The sequence below is a fragment of the Schistocerca nitens genome, chromosome 7, assembly GCF_023898315.1.
Source record: "Schistocerca nitens isolate TAMUIC-IGC-003100 chromosome 7, iqSchNite1.1, whole genome shotgun sequence".
Lineage (NCBI taxonomy): Eukaryota > Metazoa > Arthropoda > Insecta > Orthoptera > Acrididae > Schistocerca > Schistocerca nitens.
Genome location: NC_064620.1, coordinates 239,781,020 through 239,800,794, shown reverse-complemented (window position 1 = coordinate 239,800,794; position 19,775 = coordinate 239,781,020). Strand labels below are relative to the sequence as shown.

Below are 19,775 nucleotides of genomic sequence, written 5' to 3'. Positions count from 1 at the left end.
GTTAGTTAGGTTTAAGTAGTTCTAAGTTCTAGGGGACTGATGACCTTACAAGTTAAGTCCCATAGTGCTCAGAGCCATTTGAACCACGAAATGGCTGCAGGAAAAATGTGAAGACATCGAAAAAGAAAAGATTGTCGGAAGGACAGACTCAGCATACAGGAAAGTCAAAACGACGTTTGGTGACATTAAAAGCAAGGGTGATGACATTTAGAGTGCAGTGGGTATTCCACTGTTAAACTGAGAGGAGAGAGCGGATAGGTGGAAAGAATACATTGAAAGCCTCTATGAGGGGGAAGATGTGGCTGATGTGATAGAAGAAGAAACAGGAGTCGATTTAGAAGAGATATGAGATCCAGTATTAGAATCAGAATTTAAGAGAGCTTTGTAGGACTTAAGATCAAATAAGGCAGAAGGGATGGATAACATTCCATCAGAATTTCTAAAATCATTCGGGGAAGTGGCAACAAAACGACTATTCACGTTGGTGTGTAGAATGTATGAGTCTGTCGACATACCATCCGACTTTCGGAAAAGCATCATTTACACAATTCCGAAGACGGCAAGAGCTGACAAGTGCGAGAATTATCGCTCAATCAGCTTAACAAATCATGCATCCAAGTTGCTTACAAGAATAATACACAGAAGAATGGAAAAGAAAATTGAGGATGCGCAGTTTGGCTTTAGGAAAGGCAAAGGCACGAGAGAGGCAATTCTGATGTTGCGGTTAATAATGGAAGCAAGACTCAAGAAAAACAAGACGCGTTCGTCGGATTTGTCGACCTGGAAAAAGCGTTCGACAGTGTAAAATAGTGGAAGATATTCGAAATTCTGAAAAAGTAGACGACCAAGAATGAAGTGTTCGTATTAATAAGGGTGTAAGACAGTGACGTAGCCTTTCGCTCCTGCTTTTCAATCTGTACATTGAGGAAGCAATGATGGAAATAAAAGAAAGGTTCAGGAGTGGAATTAAAATTGAAGGTGAAAGGATATCAATGAAACGATTCGATGATGACATTGCTATCTTGAGTGAAAGTGAAGAAGAATTACATGAAGTACTGAACGGAATGAACTGAACTGTCTGATGAGTACAGAGTATGGATTGAGAGTAAATCGAAGAAAGACGAAGGCAATGCGAAGTAGTAGAAATGAGAACAGCGAGAAACTTAACACCAGGATCGATGGTCACGAAGTAGGTGAAGTTAAGGAATTCTGGTGCTAGAGGGAGGTGTAGAGGGCAAAAACTGTAGAGGAAGACAGACTGGAATACATCCAGCAAATATTTGAGGACAGGTTGCAACTGCTACTCTGAGATGAAGAGGTTAGCACAGGAGAGGAATTCGTGGCGGCCCGCATAAAAAAAAAGTTTACATATAAACAGGTTACGAACACTAAATGTAATCAGCCCAAGAACTGGCAACCTCGACAGCATTCTCCCTGGCCCGCAATAGGTCCTCCAGCATGCAGCAAACATGGGCACTGAGGACAATAGTACAGGTCCTTGGTGCTCTTTTTGCGTCATATTCACATACCAAGTTCATGGGTCGCGAAGATAGTTCCATTTGGCCATATTATCCTTCGTTCTATCTACCCAACTTCTTAGTCTGTATAGGGACTTCCACGTTTTCCATTGCAGATTTTCGCCTGGGGATAGGGCCTCCGAAGGTGGGACCTATGATGCCAAATCTGCATTTCTGGTTGTCCGCAAGTGTTATCGTGCCAGTGACGGTGATGTTTTATCGCAGCGTTTAGTTCGACTTTGCGTCTTCGCGGCAGTTTTACGTCTTATGTCTGGTGGTGTTATCCCCGCCAGGCTGTAGAATTTGTAGGTACACGTTGCCAAGACCGTTGCTGGGTGCTTCGCCGCCATAGGCTTGAACTGAAAAATGACGCTCCCTCTTTTTTTATTACCAACGGTCTCCCCCATGGCCCACCCGCCTCCCTTCCACCACCACCAATACACAACGGCACTACAATGCAAATCTCCTGTTATACTTTTAATGATTAATCTAAGGTGACTAAACTTCCTCATTTTCTCAATTCAACTGATGCATAACAAATGATGTGCAGAGACAAAACCAAAAAGAGTGACCGAGGATGGTATGGTATCAAGCTTTTTACATGATTGCAAGCCAGCGCACGAGCCCCGCTCGAGCTCTCGACGTAGATGAATCGAGCCCGTGTTTGTTTCCTTTTTGTGCTCAGCAGCGGCTGCTTTAATTTTGAGCTAGGTAGAGGCAACGTGTTTACTTTCATCAAAGTAAGTTGAGACTTAAGTTAGTATGTTTTTGAAAACAATTCGGTGTTTTAATTTTTCTTCTTTTTCATTTTTTCTCCTATTTGCTCAATTTGTTCTCTGTTTGATTTGAAATTCATTTTTTTGCATCCTTTGGCGCCCTAAAAATTTTGCCACTCAGGCGACCGCCTGGTGTCGCCTAATGGTAGAAACGGCGCTGCACGTTGTCCTCAAGCGTCCTGATGTTATTCTACGTGTCTCATTGAGGACAACGTCAACAGGCCTGGCATGAACAGAACTGCACCAAACAAGGCAGGCGTATTCAGAGGCAGAGTAACATAATGCAAGTGCCGATGTTCTGAGGACTGTCGGGGGCTGCCCATCCACTGCTCGTGAGCTTTCTGATGATGTTATTTCGGGCGGATACTTTTATTTTGTGGTTAGGCAGTGCTGATATGATGATCAATGGCAACCTCTAGTATCCAGTTGAAGATAGTGTAGCTCTCCAGTCCAACATCCAAAGCCGTCTTGCCTCTCTTGACGTTTGTGCTGATTTGGACGGTGCTTGTGGTGCAGAGTAGTTTGCAGTGTTTGCGTGTGTGCGTAGGCTCGCCGGACGAGGAGGAGTGCGCCGTGGTGGTGCTGAGCTTCCCGCGCTACTGCCGCTACCGCGGCATCTTGAAGCGGCTGGAGGGCGTGGCCAGCCAGTGGCTGCACAACGCGCTCGTCGTCGCCCTGGGCGGCTTCGCCGTGCCGCGCCGCAACACGCGCGTCCTCTTCTGCAAGGACACCTTCGACTACCCGGACCTCGAGGGCCACGAGCTGCTCTGCAACCATCTGGGTAAGTACGCCATCCCACCCTCCGTAGAAGTGGTCGTCTATCGCAACGCGACTTTGTACACGTCTCTGTGACAACACCTCATCTCTGTAGACGGCTGTCGTTTTCATTACTGAATTCACAGTTCACTGGTGTAGCTTGGACACGTGATTTACCAACTGACCTGCCTACACTGTGAAGCTTTCTATGTGGGAATGACCAGCAACAAACTGTCCATCCGCATGAATGGACACAGGCAGACAGTGTTTGTTGGTAATGATGATCACCCTGTGGCTAAACATGCCTTGGTGCACGGCCAGCACATCTTGGCACAGTGTCACACCGTCCGGGTTATCTGGATACTTCCCACTAACACCAACCTGTCAGAACTCCGGAGATGGGAACTTGCCCTTCAGTATATCCTCTCTTCTCGTTATCCGCCAGGTCTCAATCTCCTCTAATTTAAAGTTGCCGCCGCTCATACCTCACCTGTCTTTCAACATCTTTGCCTCTGTACTTCCGCCTCGACTGACATCTCTGCCCAAACTCTTGGCCTTTACAAATGTCTGCTTGTGTCTGTGTATGTGCGGATGGATGTGTGTGTGTGTGTGTGTGTGTGTGTGTGTGTGTGTGTGTGTGTGTGTGTGCGTGTGTGCGATTGTATACCTGTTATTTTTTCCCCCTAAGGTAAGTCTTTCCACTCCCGGGATTGGAATGACTCCTTACCCTCTCCCTTAAAACCCACATCCTTGCGTCTTTCCCTCTCCTTCCCTCTTTCCTGATGAGGCAACAGTTTATTGCGAAAGCTTGAATTTCCTGTGTATGTTTGTGTTTGTTTGTGTGTCTATTGACTTACCAGCACTTTCGTTCGGTAAGTCACATCATCTGTGTTTTTAGATATATTTTTCCCACGTGGAATGTTCCCTTCTTTTTAATTAAAAAAAAAAATCTCACGGGATAGATAAGGATGGTTCTCGGGTAGGACAAACTTTATTGTCTGTAATATAACATACAGTCACCATTAATCTTTATTTTACAATTTCCATTACCAACTTTAGCCCAGATAAACAGATATTCATCTGCATTCAATTTCTTCTTCCTTCTAGTACTCAATACAAATGGCATACTTGGAACAAGTGTACCATACGGCTGTTTAGCCGAAAGTCCTGTTGTCTCTGCTATACTCCATGTCTTCCATGTAAGAATATTTGCATCTGGGAAAGCTTCAAGGCCACTATAATCACAATGATTGCCCCATACTACAGCAAGTGTAAGCCATGTACTACCTCCAAACACGGCTTGTACATCACATGTAAAGTTCAAGCGGAGTCCTCGAAATACATTTGGACCTCCAATTAATTGTTGTTTATTGAACTGTCCAGCAAGATCAATGTCTATCGCCTTCAAAGCACGATAGACAGGAACGCTGCGCCGCCAGCGACGATGGTATCCACGTCGCCGAGGCATTGCTGTGGCACGTTAATACAGGTTTCTCTCTCTATATATATGTGGGGTGTAAAAATTTGTAGTTGATCGGTCAATTTGTAGTTGATCGGTCAACTACAAATTTTTACACCCCACTCTAACGAATGTTGGCAGTTAGGCGATATATTTTTGTAATATACATAATGTATGCAAATATATTTAATATATAGAGGGTGAAGCGTTATCGCCACCAGTCTCAAAAAGCACTTTATCAATTTATTCCCAGTTTTTGCACAATACCGGTAATCAAATGAACTTTTGGGCAGACATATGCTATACATTGTCTACATCTACATTTATACTCCGCAAGCCACCCAACGGTGTGTGGCGGAGGGCACTTTACGTGCCACTGTCATTACCTCCCTTTCCTGTTCCAGTCGCGCATGGTTCGCGGGAAGAACGACTGTCTGAATGCCTCCGTGCGCGCTCTAATCTATCTAATTTTATATTCGTGATCTCCTCGGGAGGTATAAGTAGAGGGAAGCAATATATTCGATACCTCACCCAGAAACGCACCCTCTCGAAACCTGGCGAGCAAGCTACACCACGATGCAGAGCGCCTCTCTTGCAGAGTCTGCCACTTGAGTTTGCTAAACATCTCCGTAACGCTATCACGGTTACCAAATAACCCTGTGACGAAACGCGCCGCTCTTCTTTGGATCTTCTCTATCTCCTCCGTCAACCCGATCTGGTACGGATCCCACACTGATGAGCAATACTCAAGTATCGGTCGAACGAGTGTTTTGTAAGCCACCTCCTTTGTTGATGGACTACATTTTCTAAGGACTCTCCCAATGAATCTCAGACTGGTACCTGCCTTACCAACAATTACTTTTATATGATCATTCCACTTCAAATCGTTCCGCACGCCACTCCCAGATATTTTACAGAAGTAACTGCTACCAGCATTTGTTCCGCAATCATGTAATCATACAATAAAGGATCCTTCTTTCTATCTATTCGCAATACATTACATTTGTCTATGTTAAGGGTCAGTTGCCACTCCCTGCACCAAGTGCCTATCCGCTGCAGATCTTCCTGCATTTCATTGCAATTTTCTATTGCTGCAACTTCTCTGTATACTATAGCATCATCCGCGAAAATCCGCATGGGACTTCCGACACTATCTACTAGGTCATTTATATATATTATGAAAAGCAATGGTCCCATAACAATCCCCTGTGGCACGCCAGATATTACTGTAACGTCTGTAGACGTCTCTCCATTGAGAACAACATGCTGTGTTCTGTTTGCTAAAAACTCTTCAATCCAGCCACACAGCTGGTCTGATATTCCGTAGGCTCTTACTTTGTTTATCAGGCGACAGTGCGGAACTGTATCGAACGCCTTCCGGAGGTCAAGAAAAATAGCATCTATCTGGGAGCCTGTATCTAACATTTTCTGGGTCTCATGAACAAATAAAGCGAGTTGGGTCTCACACGATCGCTGTTTCCGGAATGTTGATTCCTACATAGTAGATTCTGGGTTTCCAAAAACGACATGATACTCGAGCAAAAAACATATTCTAAAATTCTACAACAGATCGACGTCAGAGATATAGGTCTATAGTTTTGCGCATCTGCTCGACGACCCTTCTTGAAGACTGGGACTACCTGTGCTCTTTTCCAATCATTTGGAACCCTCCGTTCCTCTAGAGACTTGCGGTACACGGCTGTTAGAAGGGGGGCAAGTTCTTTCGCGTACTCTATGTAGAATCGAATTGGTATCCCGTCAGGTCCAGTGGACTTTCCTCTGTTGAGTGATTCCAGTTGCTTTTCTATTCCTTGGACACTTATTTCGATGTCAGCCATTTTTTCGTTTGTGCGAGGATTTAGAGAAGGAACTGCAGTGCGGTCTTCCTCTGTGAAACAGCTTTGGAAAAAGGTGTTTAGTATTTCAGCTTTACACGTGTTATCCTCTGTTTCAATGCCATCATCATCCCGGAGTGTCTGGATATGCTGTTTCGAGCCACTTACTGATTTAACGTAAGACTAGAACTTCCTAGGATTTTCTGTCAAGCCGGTACATAGAATTTTACTTTCGAATTCACTGAACGCTTCACGCATAGCCCTCCTTACGCTAACTTTGACATCGTTTAGCTTCTGTTTGTCTGAGAGGTTTTGGCTGCGTTTGAACTTGGAGTGAAGCTCTCTTTGCTTTCGCAGTAGTTTCCTAACTTTGTTGTTGTACCACGGTGGGTTTTTCCCGTCCCTCACAGTTTTACTCGGCACGTACCTGTCTAAATCGCATTTTACGATTGCCTTGAACTTTTTCCATAAACACTCAACATTGTCAGTGTCGGAACAGAAATTTTCGTTTTGATCTGTTAGGTAGTCTGAAATCTGCCTTCTATTACTCTTGCTAAACAGATAAACCTTCCTCCCTTTTTTTATATTCCTATTAACTTCCATATACAGGGATGCTGCAACGGCCTTATGATCACTGATTCCCTGTTCTGCACATAGAGTCGAAAAGTTCGGGTCTGTTTGTTATCAGTAGGTCCAAGATGTTATCTTCACGAGTCGGTTCTCTGTTTAATTGCTCGAGGTAATTTTTGGATAGTGCACTCAGTATAATGTGTAGTGGACTGTTAAGGCAGCCAGTCCACAGTGAAGTAGCCGAAAGGGCACACGTACACACACGCCGACTGGCGCGAAGTCTGGAACAGGATTCGTAATGAATGTGATAAAGAAAAGAACGTATCTACTAGAACACTTAACTTTTATATCGTCCTTTGGTATACAGCATTCTTGATGATACAGGTGAGACTATCTTAAGATACATGCAATAGTACAAATGGCGCCTTGCTAGGTCGTAGCCATTAACTTAGCTGAAGGCTATTCTAACTGTCTCTCGGCAAATGAGAGAAAGGCTTCGTCAGTGTAGTCGCTAGCAACGTCGTCGTACAACTGGGGCGAGTGCTAGTACGTCTCTCGAGACCTGCCTTGTGGTGGCGCTCGGTCTGCGATCCTGACAGTGGCGACACGCGGGTCCGACATGTACTAATGGACCGCGGCCGATTTAAGCTACCACCTAGCAAGTGTGGTGTCTGGCGGTGACACCACATAATGTCACTCGATGCTCTGTCCCTACGACCCGTCCTAAACATCTGAGTGTCCCAGTCTATATCTGGTAAATTGAAATCTCCACCTAAGACTATTACACGCTGAGAAAATTTATGTGAAATGTATTCCAAATTTTCTCTCAGTTGTTCTGCCACTAATGCTGTTGAGTCAGGAGGTCTGTAAAAGGAGCCAATTATTAACCTAGCTCGGTTGTTGAGTGTAACCTCCACCCATAATAATTCACAGGAACTATCCACTTCTACTTCACTACAGGATAAACTACTACTAACAGCGACGAACACTCCACCACCGGTTGCATGCAATCTATCCTTCCTAAACACCGTCTGTACCTTTGTAAAAATTTCAGCAGAATTTATCTCTGGCTTCAGCCAGCTTTCTGTACCTATAACGATTTCAGCTTCGGTGCTTTCTATCAGCGCTTGAAGTTCCGGTACTTTACCAACGCAGCTTCGACAGTTTACAATTACAATACCGATTGCTGCTTGGTCCCCGCATGTCCTGACTTTGCCCTGCACCCGTTGAGTCTGTTGCCCTTTCTGTACTTGCCCAAGGCCATCTAACCTAAAAAACCGCCCAGCCCACACCACACAACCGCTGCTACCCGTGTAGCCGCTTGTTGGGTGTAGTGGACTCCTGACCTACCCAGCGGAACCCAAAACCCCACCACCCTATGGCGCAAGTCGAGGAATCTGCAGCCCACATGGTCGCAGAACCGTCTCAGTCTCTGATTCAGACCCTCCACTCGGCTCTGTACCAAAGGTCCGCAGTCAGTCCTGTCGACGATGCTGCAGATGGTGAGCTCTGCTTTCATCCCGCTAGCGAGACTGGTAGTCTTCACCAAATCAGATAGCCGCCGGAAGCCAGAGAGGATTTCCTCCGATCCATAGCGACACACATCATTGGTGCCGACATGAGCGACCACCTGCAGATGGGTGCACTCTGTACCCTTCATGCCAGCATCTCGTGGTCGTGCGGTAGCGTTCTCGCTTCCCACGCCCGGGTTCGATTCCCGGCGGGGTCAGGGATTTTCTCTGCCTCGTGATGGCTGGGTGTTGTGTGGTGTCCTTAGGTTAGTTTGGTTTAAGTAGTTCTAAGTTCTAGGCGACTTATGACCACAGCAGTTGAGTCCCATAGTGCTCAGAGCCATTTGAGCCATTTGTACCCTTCATGGCATCCGGAAGGACCCTTTCCACATCTGGAATGACTCCCCCCGGTATGAACACGGAGTGCACATTGGTTTTCTTCCCCTCTCTTGCTGCCATTTCCCTAAGGGGCCCCATTACGCGCCTGACGTTGGAGCTCCCAACTACCAGTAAGCCCACCCTCTGCGACCGCCCGGATCTTGCAGACTGAGGGGCAACCTCTGGAACAGGACAAGCAGCCATGTCAGACCGAAGATCAGTATCAGCCTGAGACAGAGCCTAAAAACCGGTTCGTCAGACAAACTGGAGAGGCCTTCCGTTCAGCCCTCCGGAATGTCTTTCGCCCCCTGCCACACCTTGAGACGACCTCACACTCCACCACAGGTGAGGGATCAGCCTCAATGCGGGCAGTATCCCGGGCAACCACAGTCGTAGTCCGATCGGGGGATGCGTGGGACGAGCTGGCCGTCCCCGACAAACCTCCATCCGGACCCTCACAGTGATGCCCATTGGCAACAGCCTCAAGCTGTGTGACCGAAGCCAACACTGCCTGAGGTTGGGAGCGAAGGGATGCCAACTCAGCCTGCATCCGAACACAGCAGTTGCAGTCCCTATCCATGCTAAAATCTGTTGTGCAAAGAACGTCTGAACTAATCTACAGAGAGCGCAAACAAATCGACACAAAATTTAAACGGTTATTAAAATAAAAGATTGCCTAGTAAATGCAGTAATGCTGCTACTTGCGCACTGCTGACACACTGCTCGGCGGCGCGATTTTACACTATTCAGGTACTAAAACGCGATGCTACAACTCTCAAATACTATAATACGCCCGAAATTTATGAATTAAACAATGCTAGTACCAAAAACACGCAAAGAAATTAAGAATTAAACTATGTAACAAATGAGTGAGCTAGGTGTATACGACTTGCTGCTGCAGCCGCTTATCCAACGGCGGCAGGGAGCACACTGACTGTGACTAACCGACACTGGCCGTTCAAAACAAAAACAGAAGACAAACGACTACGCGAATTTACACTATTCAGGTACTAAAACGTGATGCTACAACTCTCAAATACTATAATACGCCCGAAATTTATGAATTAAACAATGCAAGAACCAAAAACACGCAAAGAAATTAAGAATTAAACTATGTAACAAATGAGTGAGCTAGGAGTATATGACTTGATGCTGCAGCTGCTTATCCAACGGCGGCAGGGAGCATCTTGACGGATTTACTTCAGATTTCCATACAATACTCTATTGATCAAACTGACAGAAATTGACCTGGAGAGGGGGGAGGAGGAGATGGAGAGAGGGGTAGAAAGAGAGAGAGAGAGAGAGAGAGAGAGAGAGAGAGAGAGAGAGGGGGGGGGGTCAGAGGAGGTTATGCAAAAAGAGATGGAGGAGGAGGAGATATACGGAGAGAGAGGGGAAATGTGAAGATGGGCAGAGAGAAGGGAGAAAGGAATTTAGGATGCATATGGAATTCCTGTACATATTTAGCAATTGTGGAGCATTGTCATGTTCACTATTAGCTACATAAAAATGAAAGATATCAACACAAAACTTGATTTACATACAATACCTTTCTCTGTTTTCCAATGTACACACTACAGCTGTCAAGGCACATATTGTAACATGGGACCAACTTTTCAACTTCAATGTTGCATTCCTCTACTGCCAAAGATTTGTGCCACAATCTCACTGTTTGTTTGAGGTCTTCATAGTTTGTGAACTGTTTTTCACTCACAAATTCTTTGAGTTTGGAGAGTAAGTGTAAATCACTTGGTACCAAATCAGAGCTGTAAGGACGATGCCCAAAAATTTGCCACTTAAGACTTTAAGTTCTCGCTGTGTTTGAGCTGACGCATGAGGCTGGACATTGTCTTGAATCAAAACTACCTTTGCTTACAACATTCCATGTCACTGAAGACTCGTTTAGTGTGCTGTCACCATAAATAGCTTTCATTTGCCTAAATATTTCTATAGGCCAAACATTTTGTGCCTTCAGACAACAAATGACTCCACACATTTCACATTTGGTGGGAGTTTCAGTTGACACTGCCATTTCGAAAGGTTGCAGAACACAGAGGTGTGACAGCTTGGCAACAAAATTTAGCTCACACTGACACATGGGAGGAAGTTAACTTGCACACCTGCGATTGTGGAGGTAACACTGGGTGTGGTTTACAATTGTTCTTTACTTTCTGGATAACACTCATACATCATGTACAGGAACCACAAGGCAGTTATAAGAGTCGAAGGACATGAGATGAAAGCAGTTGTTGGGGAGGAGTATTATTCAGTCTGCACATTGAGCAAGCAGTAAAACAAACGAAGGAGAAATTTGTAACAAGAATCATAGGTAATGGTGAAGAAATTAAAACTTTTATGTTTAACAAGGATTCTGAAATTTGGTCAGAGACAGGAAAGGACTTGGAAGAAAGGTTGAATGGGAAAGATAATGTACTCAAAAGAGGTCAGAAGTTGAATATCAACTAAAGTAAGAAAAGGGCAGATGGGTGATAGTAAGCAAAGTGTTTCTGAAAAACAGAAATTTGTTGTCATAAAATATAATGTCCTTCTCAAGGAAGATGTGAAATGTAGCTGTGTACAAAAGTGAAGTGAGGACAGTAAACAGTTCATACAAGAATAGACTAGAGGCTTTTGAAATGGGATGCCAAGAAGAATAGTGAGTATTGAACAGATCGATCAGGCAACTAATAAAGAGACCAAGAATAAAATCGGGCAATAAAGGTCTTTATGGCAAAGCTTGAATACAAGAACTTGATAGGGCACTTACTGGGGATTTAATAATGGAATGGGGGTGGAGAGGTGAAAGTTGTAGAAGAAGGCCTCGGCATGACTACAATAAGCAGGTTCAAATGGATGCAGGTTGCATTAATTATGAAGAGATGAACAGACACAGATTAGAACACCATAGAGGGCTGCATCAAAACCAGTCTTCAGACTGAAGACCCGGGCAACAATGGACTTACAAAGCAAGGAATGTGCAAAGCTGATTTGTTACACTCTCTGGCTGATTTAATATGGTGGCCTGGTTTGTTAAGTTTCTAACAAAATGGCACTCTTAGACAAGATATCTGAGAGATTTTGTGCTGCCGAAGGACCTCAACATGCTATACCAGGCAATGAGGGTAGCTATTGAAATGATAGGACTGCAAACATCTGAGAGATCTTTCATTCTTGTTTTGACCCCATGCTACATCAATAGTGGTTGGTTGGATGTGGTTGTATGCTATACTACAAAAGCATAAGTCATTTTTATTTTGTTTGTACTGCAGATACACTTTGCAACAGTGGAATGCATAAGAATAGGTAGCTTCTTGCTTTAGTTATTGGACACTATATACTTCCTAGAGTTTGGAAACCGAAGTATCATATAGTATCTCAGTCTGCTGTTACAAATATGTATGTCATTTTCCTAACAATGGATATGGGTCATTTACTGTTACAGGCATTATTTAATGCTTCAGTTCTCCAAAGGTGTAACAGTTACAGACAGAAAGTTGCCAAAAGTAATTGCTCTCAATTGGAAATTACTGTGAAGTACATACTTACTCCTCCCATATTGACTCACTCCAGTGAACTACGGAGTCTTTCAGCAATGGCAATAATCAGTGGAAATATTGATAAAATCTTTGACTTTGTTGTTCTTTTAAAACGTGAATTTTTTCTCGATCATACTATGTGTTCTGACTACTGCCATTATCAGACAAAATTTCTGGAAAATCACAAAACAATTCATACTGCAGCATACAGTTCATTTGGGTCCCATACCTAAGTACAGTGATTAGGGATTTTGTTATTCCATGTACTTATTATCAGAAGTGTGCTGTTCAACACAAATGACACCTTTTGAACACAAATAGTGTGAACTGGATGTCTTTACTTGTTGATACTGGCATAATTTGATTCGAAATGTTTCACAGCTTCACATCACAAATTACGTGAAAATATTTGTGTGGAATAAGTAGAGACTGTAGATGTACATATTGTGTGCACTCAACTAACTAATGTCTCGTGGAGGTTGCTTGTAATGAAATGGAGTAGTGCTTGTAATTGTGGAATGACCAACACTCATGACAAAGTTAGTTAAACAATTGATGACTTAAAATGTGTGCACAATAAATTTATCTGATGATGCTGCTGATAAAAATACAGAAAGTATGCACTAACACCTAGCTTCAGTCTGTCAGTGTTATTGGTAATTTACATTAATGCCTAGTCCTGTTTCTTCAGTTTATATCAGTGTGTGCCTTTAGTGGTGTAGTGGTAAACTTTAGTAGTAATGGATTGATAGCTTTAAAATTAAAGTTGTCGATGTGTAATTTTCTGTATATGGGTACCTTTTACAAACTGAGGACTTTGTGTTTGGATCTTTGTGTAATTAATAATAAGTTGAACTGAACAATGTTTGAATTCCTGGACCTCACTGAGTATACTTCACATACTTTGAGAAAGGTTTTCGTGGGTATATCGTTCATAAAAATAGCCCATACTCACTGATTGCTCATCATGTCTTACCACAGGTTTGGTTAAACATTTTGAAATAACTTGGTAAGCTGTATTAGTAATAAACAGAAGTGGAAGTGCATTTGGAACAAGATGCATGGTCTAGGTGTAAAGGTAATAGGGGCAGTGTTGCTGACTATTTTTTGTTTCCAGCAAAACTTGGAACACATTATGATATGTGTTTATAAACCTTTATGAATTATAATTTCTCACTCCACAGCACCAAATTTGAAAGGACGGCCAAGAAGAAAACGAAAAAAGCGCAGCCTGTCACCCGGTGGCTCCGAATCAAATGAGTCAGAGTCATCACTATCCACCGTATCATCCTCAGCAACAAGGGTATGTAGCTGATATGTCTCTGTCATCCTGTTATGTAATAACGTAACAAGAGAAACCACGTCTATGGAGGTTCACACTGAAACAGGTGCAGCGAGTTGCCCATTTGAAACCAAGTATTCAAAAAGAAGGTTATTGGACCTGTTTGGAACAAGAACTAGAGTTCAAGTAGTATCTCTACATACCCAGTTCAGCTTCAGTCCAAATAATTGTTGCAATGTGAACATGTACACCTTGTTAAATGCCTGTAATCCATTCAGAAACATGTTGCTTCGATATATATAATTTCTGTGTGACCTGGTGACATGATCAGTTGTCTGGGTGGCCTGTTATGTATGGAATGTTGTTCACCAGTGAGCTTTACAGAGTCACAGCTTAGCTAATTCAATCACACCACGGTGTTTGTAATAGATAGCCAAATGTCTTGGTAAGATGCCATGACAGATATTTGGAAAAATAAAATTTATAATGAACTAATTTGAAAGGTTTATGGAGATTAAAAAAGACAAATATTTGACAGCGACATATAAGGCGAGTAGTATATGATGATGGTGTGATGAAAGAGAAGCCGAAGGAAGTTTGACAAGTCTTTTTTTTTTGCTCTATGCATTAGTCTTGCTCCTCCTCCTCCTCCTCCTCCTCCTCCTCCTCCTCCTCCTCCTCCTCTGTGAATCGCGTATTGTAAAAAGTAAATAGAGCAAAAGAGCCATCAGTACAGCATTCTTTGTGATTATGATTAAGAGCTTGTTTCACTGCATTAGCATTACCTCCAGAGAGTGTAACTTACCTTCTGTTTCCTTGTAGTGAGTGAGGTGGTGCAGTGATTAGAGGAACAGGGTTCAAATCCCTGTTTCACTATAGAGATTTTGATTTTCCATGGTTTTCCTGAAAGGCTTACTGTGTGTTCTGGGCTGGCGCTTTTGGAAATAACTTGTCTAGTTTCGCTCCACAGTCAAATTTCTCTCCGCTGCTAATGACATCATCATCAATGGGACATTAAATGAAATATTTCTTCCTTTTATTACTTTGATGTTACTTGGTCACCATTTCTCTAAATGCAAGAAGGTCATATGATATAAAAGTTTTTAAATCTCCCATGTTTCATCATGAAACATAGATAATTTGGATGTCAAATGTTACTAATGATCATTTTATTCCGTTGATTGATTTGATTGTGTACCCTAGCCAAGTTAGGTTTTTCGTGTGTGCTTTCACATTGAGCTTGTTGTGTTTGTTGATCTATTCACAAACAGCTTGAGATATTCGTTAATGGACTTTGTAACTGACATTAGATTTTCTAGTCTGGCACTCAGTTATAGTTTAACAGCTTCCATATACATTGACCCTAGAGTGGCATATAATGTCTCTCTACATTGTGTCTTTTATGTTCTCATCATTATGTGTTGTTGTCACCCAGTGAGATTTGATTCAAACTGTTTTCAGTCCATGACAGAGGATCCTGAGGTTTTCGGTTTTTGTTGTTGAAATTAGTATGTTGTAATAGACAATACAGTAAATTTTTACTGAAATAGAGACAGCTAAGTATAATAGTCCATCAGTGTCTTACACCCAGTTTCATTCATGTTACTTTGATAAAGGCAATGGCGGTTGTTTGATATTTCTGAAAACCCAATTAATTAGTGTCAAGTATTTCATTTGTCCTTTCTTATTTGGTTAATTGATTATTCACTGTGTAGATGATTGCCTTTGACAACACTCAAAGAAGAGATGTTGATTTGTAATCAAAGAGGTGATGCAGAGTATCTTTTTTTTTGTAGGTGTGTGGGTGTGCAATTAATATGTACTTAAAAAGTAGAAGGGACAGTAAGGAATCCAGTGTGAAATCTACAACACAAAACTACTTAACTGTGGCCCACGAAAACTGGATTAGTGGATTGATGATGACAATGGTTCATTTCGTCTGGTATCAAGTAAAAAATGTTTGCAGAGGTTGGTGTAGACCAGGTGATAGGAAAAAAACTTTGGGGTAGGAGACACTCAAATGATTTGTACCAGCATTCAGTAGGTGGAATATTTTGGTATGAACTATTTTTTTAAATATAAAATACATTTAAGTCACTTGAAACTGTATTTAATCATCCCAGTGCGTTTCCTTCTTTGTTTCAGCTCTTTATTATCACTGAATGTGTCTGTGTAACCATGTTTGCTGTATGATTTTCTGCCCATGTGCTGACTGGGAGGTGATTTTGTTGCAGGGGCGGCCTGGTGTGAGGAATGGGATAGCAGACCCTGGCCGCGCGTTGGCTGTGACGAGGCGCAGTGGCCGTCTGGCCTCATCGCCTGAGGAGCGGGACTTCCTTGCCAAGCTACACAGCTTCATGAGGATGCGCGACACCCCCATCTCCAGGGTGCCCCACCTCGGCTTCAAGGAGAGTGAGTCTAATTACTTCGTGATAGAAATACCTGCAGAAAGTGTATTACACTGGATTATGACATACTATTTTTGTGCCAGAACTCATAGAAAAGGAAGAAAGAAACAAAGACTACTTATAAAATAGACGTGGCTTGTAGCTTCAGTACTAGGGAAGGCTGTGAATCTGCTACTAATGTTGTCAGTTTTTGAGCGCTGGAGAATCTTGCCAATTTTTTGGTCCTCCACAATTACATCACAAAACACTTGATTTTGGCAGTTTTATGCGCTGCACATGTTTGAAGAATCATCAAAATGCCACTAGTGTTAAAAAGTCACTTGCAAGAAACAAATGTTAGTAAGCAAGAAACTTGTTAAAAGCTAGAATAAATACACACATTTTGCGTCCTTATCCCTTCTAATTGAATGTTAAACTATCACTCTATGGCGGCTCTTATGTGGACTGTATTCTGGTGCCATCAAGCATTTAGAAACATAGCATGCCTTTACTACAGTGGATAGAATTGACAGTGCTAGAAACAAAAAGAAGGCTATATAACTCTATCAAAACATTCATATTAAATCTTGATTAATGACACATCAGAGGATAATTGAGATTCAGAGACATGAATTTGTGAGTGAAGTTCCATCCTTGATTCCCCATTGTTGTAAGCAATGGATGTGAAAATTGTGTAGAGTTGGTACTCCTACCATAGACTCAACCAGTTAAGCCACCTAGAAGCCCATTGGAGCTATATTCCATAGATGTAATGCGCTCCAAACGTCTGCCACAAGAAGCCATCTTGAATTTCTAGGCACAGATTTAAAATTAATTATCATCTGTTTGGAAAACAACACTTGATATCAAAAGTTCCAAAAACATCGACTATCAGTATTCAAATATGTGTGGAAAATATTTGACATGCTTCCTGATAGTTGAAATCCTGTAGTACATTGTTAAGAAATATATTTTAATATATGTTTTGTGGCAGTTCCATTTCATAGGCTTTAACTACATGCCAAACTTGCTATGGAGTATCACACAAGATCCATAGAAGGTACAGTGCCGTATCAGAAATTTTGTAGAGCTGCATCACAGTAAGATCATTAAATTTTACCTGGCACATGTTATTTAAAAAAAAAAAGAGAAAAAAGAAACACATTTTAATGAAAAATTAAACTAAAGTACTCTTAAACGACCTTTCTTTTTAATTCATTGAACCTTACAGGTTAGTATAACATTTTTCAAATTTGTCTGCTTGTTTACGTCATGATGAACCTTCTGAAAGAATAATGTCAAATTCTGAAGATTGATGTTATATAATTTGAATATGTATTGTATGGTTTACTGTAGCTAACAGGATTTTTTTGCTGTGTATCCATGATGTTCACTTCCAGAATTTTAAAAGACAAACAAACTTTCTAGTATGCTGTGGTTTTAGTGCAGTTGCCCTCTTAACTCAAGTGAAATATGTCTCTTTTAATATAACAATTGATTAATATGGACATAACTCTTCTAGCAGCTAGCTGAAAATATGTCGCAGTAAAAAATACAAATTTCTTGCATCAATTTATACCTACTCTATAAGGAAATGAATGTGTGGAAGAAGCTGGGCTTGGGAGTGCGAAGTGTGAATGCCTTCAATTGTTTTGAAATGACAGTTTGCTCAGGGTGAAGATTATTAAATGTTATTAGCAGTCTAATAAAACAGTATCGTCATTAAAGAGAGTTCTGTAGATTTAATTGCTTGAAAGTAATATGCAGACCTGTGATGGCAAAAGAGTCTGTTCATCTACCTCTACATCTACATGGATACTCTGCAAATCTCATTTAAGTGCCTGTCAGAGGGTTCATCAAACCACCTTCACAATTCTCCCCCAATCTTGTATAGTGCGTGGAAAGAATGAACACCTGTATCTTTCCGTATGAGCTCTGATTTCCCTTATTTTATCTTGGTGATTGTTCCTCTCTATGTAGGTCAGTGTCAACAAAATATTTTCGCATTCGGAGGAGAAAGTTGGTGATTTGAATTTTGTGAGAAGATTACGTTGCAACGAAAAACTCCTTTCTTTTAATGATATCCAGCCCAAATCCTGTATCATTTCTGTGACACTCTCTCCCATATTTCGCGATAATACAAAACGTGCTGCCTTTCTTTGAACTTTTCGATGTACTCCGTCAGTCCTATCTGGTGAGGATCCCACATATCTTTTCACATAAATCCTTTAGTCATTGATGAAGTCCTTGTAACTTAATGACACATTAAGGCTGTCTGATTATCTTGCAGTGAAATGTATTGATTTTTGAACTCTTTATATTGCTCCAGACACACACAAGCTTGGCTCGAAAAGTTTGTCTTTCAAAACTGAGAAGTTACAATGAATCACCAATTACTGCTCTGGAAATAGTCCACCACTTTTAATTTGCTTGATGGGGGACTGAAACATATTTTTGAAATGAATACTCTTGGAGTGTTTTGCATTTTCCTGACAAAAATTGATATTGCCATTTGTGCTTCATTTTGTTGAGTTTTTATGAAGGGAAACAGTCTGATCAGAGTTTTTATGAAGGGAAACAGTCTGATCAGAGGATGACTGTTATCATGGGTATGTATATTTATTTCTAATCATTTCCAGTTTTATGTGTCCATGTAGTAATGTTAGTTTAAAACATAGGGTTTGCTCCAGAAAATGCAAATATTGTTTCATAAGATTGCTTTTTCTTTCAGTTGATCTCTTTGCATTCTTCACTAAAGTCCAGAAACTGGGAGGCTATAATGCTGTAACAGCCAACAAGATGTGGAAGCCAATCTATGATGAATTAGGTGGTGACCAAGGCAACACAAGTGCAGCCACTTACACAAGGAGACATTACGAGAGGTGTGTCTTGAATAATCCTTCTGAGTGTCCTGTGGCAACATAGATGAGTGTGAAACTTCCTGGCAGATTAAAACTGTGTGCCCGACCGAGACTCGAACTCGGGACCTTTGCCTTTCGCGGGCAAGTGCTCTACTGGCAGAAGTAAAGCTGTGAGGACCGGGCGTGAGTCGTGCTTCAGTAGCTCAGATGGTAGAGCACTTGCCTGCGAAAGGCAAAGGTCCCGAGTTCGAGTCTCGGTCGGGAACACAGTTTTAATCTGCCATGAAGTTTCATATCAGCGCACACTCTGCTGCAGAGTGAAAATCTCATTCTGGATAGATGAGTGTGTTGGCAGCTGGACTAAACTTTGCTATTACTTTATTTCATTTACAGGTTATTGTTGCCTTATGAGAAAAGTGTGAAAGAAATTCCAAGCAAACAGGCCAGTAACCGACAACTTGTTAAACTTAAAGCTATAAAACCAGCTGAGAAGAAGGAAGTGACTATTGTACAAAGCAAGCAGACTGACACAAAGGTTAGTAACTCAGAATTGACCACTTTTCAGTCCATTTTCTATTTTAAGCCTGCACCATGCTTCTTTTACTATCAGATAAATATACATCATGTAAATTATAATAAAAGACGGAGAATTTTGTACAGCTTTCCTAGTGTTGAAAAGTGTGCTGCTTGTGGTACTTATTTAGAAAGTTCAAAATGAAGACACATGCCTGTTGCTTTTTTGCAGTCATTTGAAATGGTCAGGTGGACTGAAGGGTAAGAGTAGAGAAAAATGGTGTGTATCTACTTTGATAGAAAAGTGTGCTGGCAAAATGAAAGTGAATAAAGCTCATGCATACTCTACACTGGCAGTGAAGATAATTTATTTCCTGGGTTATGAATTGTAATA

General features: G+C 41.8%; 1 protein-coding gene across 1 annotated transcript in view; it reads left to right on the top strand.

The window, feature by feature from the left end:
• The window catches only part of LOC126195551 (AT-rich interactive domain-containing protein 5B-like), a 62,395-nt gene that overhangs the window by 34,994 nt on the left and 7,626 nt on the right, over nt 1-19,775 (top strand). The window contains exons 3-7 of the mRNA XM_049934174.1: nt 2,841-3,074; nt 13,523-13,641; nt 15,855-16,032; nt 18,739-18,889; nt 19,262-19,403. Coding sequence (XP_049790131.1) covers nt 2,841-3,074; nt 13,523-13,641; nt 15,855-16,032; nt 18,739-18,889; nt 19,262-19,403 — 824 coding nt within the window. The remainder of the gene's footprint in view (nt 1-2,840; nt 3,075-13,522; nt 13,642-15,854; nt 16,033-18,738; nt 18,890-19,261; nt 19,404-19,775) is intronic.